Raw genomic sequence first — 3699 nt, 5'->3', positions numbered from 1 at the left:
CCCCCCCGCCCCCCCCCCCCCCCCCCGCAACCCTCTGCAGCCGCTGGCTGGGCCCCCCGGCTCTGCAATCAAAGATGCAGCGCTCGGCTGCTCCTCTGCCCTAAAAGCCAGCCTCCCTCCCGGCACGGGCTTGTCCCTCCTCCGCACACAAAGGCTGGTGCAGGAGGCAAAGTCCAGGGGGGGTGGGGCCGGGAAGGCCGCAGGAGCAGGGGGCAGCGAGAACCCACCCGGGGCCGGGAGAGCCCCGCAAAGGAGGCACAGACCCCCCCCTTCCCCACCCTGTAGCTGCCATAAGCTCCAGTGAACAAACCAGAGCGCTCCCCCCTTGGTGTGTGTGGGACTGCCGAGCCGAGCCGCTCCTTCTTCCCCCGCCGCCTCCGCTCCACTCATGGGAGGTTTCGGGTTACAGCGCCCGCACCCTGGACCCCCCCCAGCCACCGCGCCAAGAGAGGGGCGCGGACTCGGAGCAACTGCCCGGCCCTCCTCCCTCCATCCCCCCTCCACACATCCCTCCTCCGCTGGCCTCCAGGCGCAGCTGCTGCACCGCACCACCTTCTTAATCGTCATGGCGGCCGCGCCACACACGCTAGTGTCTGGCCTCCCTCCAGCGCTTGCGCCGCCGCCATACAGCTGATCAGCGCGCAAGCGGCGTGCGTGGGGAAGAGGCGGGGCCAGGGCGGAGATTTGGGGAGCTATCCAATGGGGGGAAGGAGAGGGCGGAGTCGCGGGGGGGGGCGCAAGCCGGAGCGGAGGGCAAAAATTGCTTCTTTGTTCAGTGTCCCGACCAAACATCGGTTGGGACACGGGACAAACAAGTAAATATCGGGACTGTCCCGATAAAATCAGGACGTCTGGTCACCCTATTTCCAACAGCAGCAAGGAGGACTAGACTACAGGACATATGATTGTAAATCCCCAGCAGCCATTATCAGGACAACCCTCACTGACAGCCTAGTCAGGAATTAGAAATAGCAACTGAACCATACAAATGGCAAGGTTTGTAATGGAGATGATACAGAAGGATTCCCTTCCTGAATATCCAGTTCATTTTAAAATTTTAATTTTTAAAACACAAACATTTAAATTTACAGACCTGTTATTGAAGTCTGTGGAACTTTTACCACAGTTCAAGCCAATCATCCCTGCCTACCGCAACTGATAAGCCAACCTCCCCCAGCACCTCCAGCCCGCCAGCAGCCCTGCCAATCAACTCCTCCCTCTCTCTCCCAGCGCCTCCTGCACACCATGGAACAGCTGTTCCACGGCGTGCAGGAGGCTCTGGGAGAGAGAGGGAGGAGCAGGGAACAGGCATGCTTGGGGGAGGGGACAGGAAGAGGCAGGGTGGGAAGAGGCGGGGTGGGGGTGCAGCATTGGGGGAAGGGATGGAGTGGGGATGGGGCAGGAAGAGGCGGAGCAGGGATTTACAGAAGAAGTGGAGTGGGGGCAGGGCCTGGGGCTGAGCAGGGGTTGAGCACCCCCCAGGACAACTGGAAGCCGGTGCCTGTGGATGAGACCCACAATCTACTCCCCCAATCTTGGACATGGACAGTGTCTTACGTATTGTCCAAAATAGGATTTTTGCTTCGCAAAGTTGAGTGTGCAGGATTTATCTCTTTGAGCTCGATAACCACCCCCGATAAGCACGATAAGGCAGCAGAGGAATCCTGGCTACTATAATAGCTTGCTGAATTTAAAAGGATATTACACTTAGATACCTTATTTAAAAAAAAATTGTTAATAAAAGTCAATGTAATGGTTAAATTTGCCCCATCATCTGAATAGGAGATGTCAACAGGTGGCACAGCCTTCTAAGTTATTTTTCTTAATGTGAAAGCAAGTTTTGAGTCTTGGGAGTCAAGTTTTGACTCTGTGAGGATGTTAATTTTGGTTAGAAGAAGCTTCAGGGGGAAGAGAGAGAGAGGAAACTGTGTGAGCAGCAGGAGAGTTTGCTCTCTGCCTTGGGCTCTGATTAGGAACCTTTCTTGACATAGAGCTCCTCCCTGAGAACTAGACAGCAGTGTTGGCCTGAGTTTCCTGTAAGAAGGCAATGGCCTGCATGACTGTCTCATTTCATGACTGCTGCATGTGTTTAAAAAAAGCAGGTTACACTTTAAAAGGTATCCTGAATCTGAATCAGTGATTTCTCCTCCACTGGAAACCAAACTGCAAGGCCCTGGATTTTTGCTACCACTCGTCCGAGAGGACACTGGTGTCAGAACTGACAACAATATTTTGGAAATATTATATATACACCCCACTGTTCCACAAGAACACTGAGCATCTATCACCTACCAATAAGCTACATACCATTTCCAGAATCATCTACCCAATGCAAATAATGTTAGAGATTTATAAAATTATAAATAATTATTTTAAAAGTCCAATCCTAAACTTAATAGGAAGGGTCTGACAAAGTCAAATGGCAGTCTAAATACAGCCCAGAACACATTTTCCATATTCCTTTTTTTTCCCTTCAAAAGCAGTTAAGAAATGAGTGTCTGATCTCAATATATGCAGTCAGAAGTTTGACCTTTCACATTAACTATGTTGTTTAACTGCATTATAGGTAGATATCTATAGTATTTATATGCCCCCCATTACTGTAGTAACATGCTGAGTCTTCACACTTAGTAATGGGTTGGTTAAGTCTTCCAAACTTTAGATGTTTAGTCATCTCTAAAGATTCAGAGTCCCTGCCCACTCCACAAATAAACTATAACTTTATTTTTACTTAGTGCCTTTAATCGGGGCTCTCTAAGTGCTTTACCAACATTACTCAGTGAGCAACAATGAGATAGATACTATTACATCCATTTTATGTAATAAAGATAAAGAGATTTCCTCAAAGGTCACATAGGAAGGCAATGGTAAAGTTAGGAACTGATTCCAGGAGTGCTAACTCAGACCCCTCCAGTAAACAAAATCTCTTCTCAGATACCAAAACAAGTTAGTCAACTGTAAGAGTCAGTACATGGAAGATAAATGCAGAGAGTTCATTCAGGAATCTGTCTAGAAAAAGGGGAAAACTGATCAGACAAAACAGCTGATATACAGAATGAAATTTAAATGGAATAAAGAAAGTAAGTATGCACCGAATAAAGGACATTGACAAGAGGGTAAGAAGAAACAACAGGGAAATATATATTAAAAAAGAAAAAAAGCTAACAGTCCCAAAAGAAACCTTGTGATGTAAACAAAAGCAGAACAAAACCTTTTGTAGGCACTCCAATCCAGTTTAAGTAGCGTGTCAGTTTCTTGGAGATGTACGTTTTCCCTCTGGCTGGGAGGCCCACCATGACAATCAGTGTAGGACAATTGGTCATACAGACTGAAAGAAAAAGAAATGTTTACAATTAACATGATGCCAAGCAAAGGCTCAAGTAAAAGCAGGAAATTATGGCGCGTAAGCCCCTAAGGAAGTGGCTGGTCAGACAGGTCATGCACTCAGTGGTTATTCCATTACAGCATTCCATTTTCACCACTTTCAAAGTTTTCCCTAGCAAGTGCAGTGCAACTGGACTCTGTTCTAATTTGTGCACAGCTTTAGCAAAGTGAGTCAGTGGAAGCAGTTCAACATTGGACATTTATTCGTGCTATGTGGATAATGAACAATAAACTTACACATCTGCACTGATTAAAAAACAACAGAGGGGTGTGTGTGTGTGTGTGTGTGTGTGTGTGTGTGTGTGTGTGTGTGTG

At 48.0% G+C, this 3699-nt stretch overlaps 1 protein-coding gene across 2 annotated transcripts in view; it reads right to left on the bottom strand.

Annotated features, from left to right (window-relative positions):
* Positions 1-3699, bottom strand: part of PFKFB4 (6-phosphofructo-2-kinase/fructose-2,6-biphosphatase 4) — a 60623-nt gene that overhangs the window by 43751 nt on the left and 13173 nt on the right. For both annotated transcript variants that reach the window (XM_026656683.2, XM_026656684.2), the window contains exon 2: positions 3212-3328. In XM_026656683.2, the coding sequence (XP_026512468.1) occupies positions 3212-3328 (117 nt within the window). The remainder of the gene's footprint in view (positions 1-3211; positions 3329-3699) is intronic.

This window comes from Terrapene carolina, unplaced genomic scaffold, assembly GCF_002925995.2.
Source record: "Terrapene carolina triunguis isolate 2854851 unplaced genomic scaffold, T_m_triunguis-2.0 Scaffold232, whole genome shotgun sequence".
Classification (NCBI taxonomy): domain Eukaryota; kingdom Metazoa; phylum Chordata; order Testudines; family Emydidae; genus Terrapene; species Terrapene triunguis.
The sequence above is the reverse complement of the archived record's forward strand: the minus strand, read 5'-3'. Positions and strand labels throughout refer to the sequence as shown.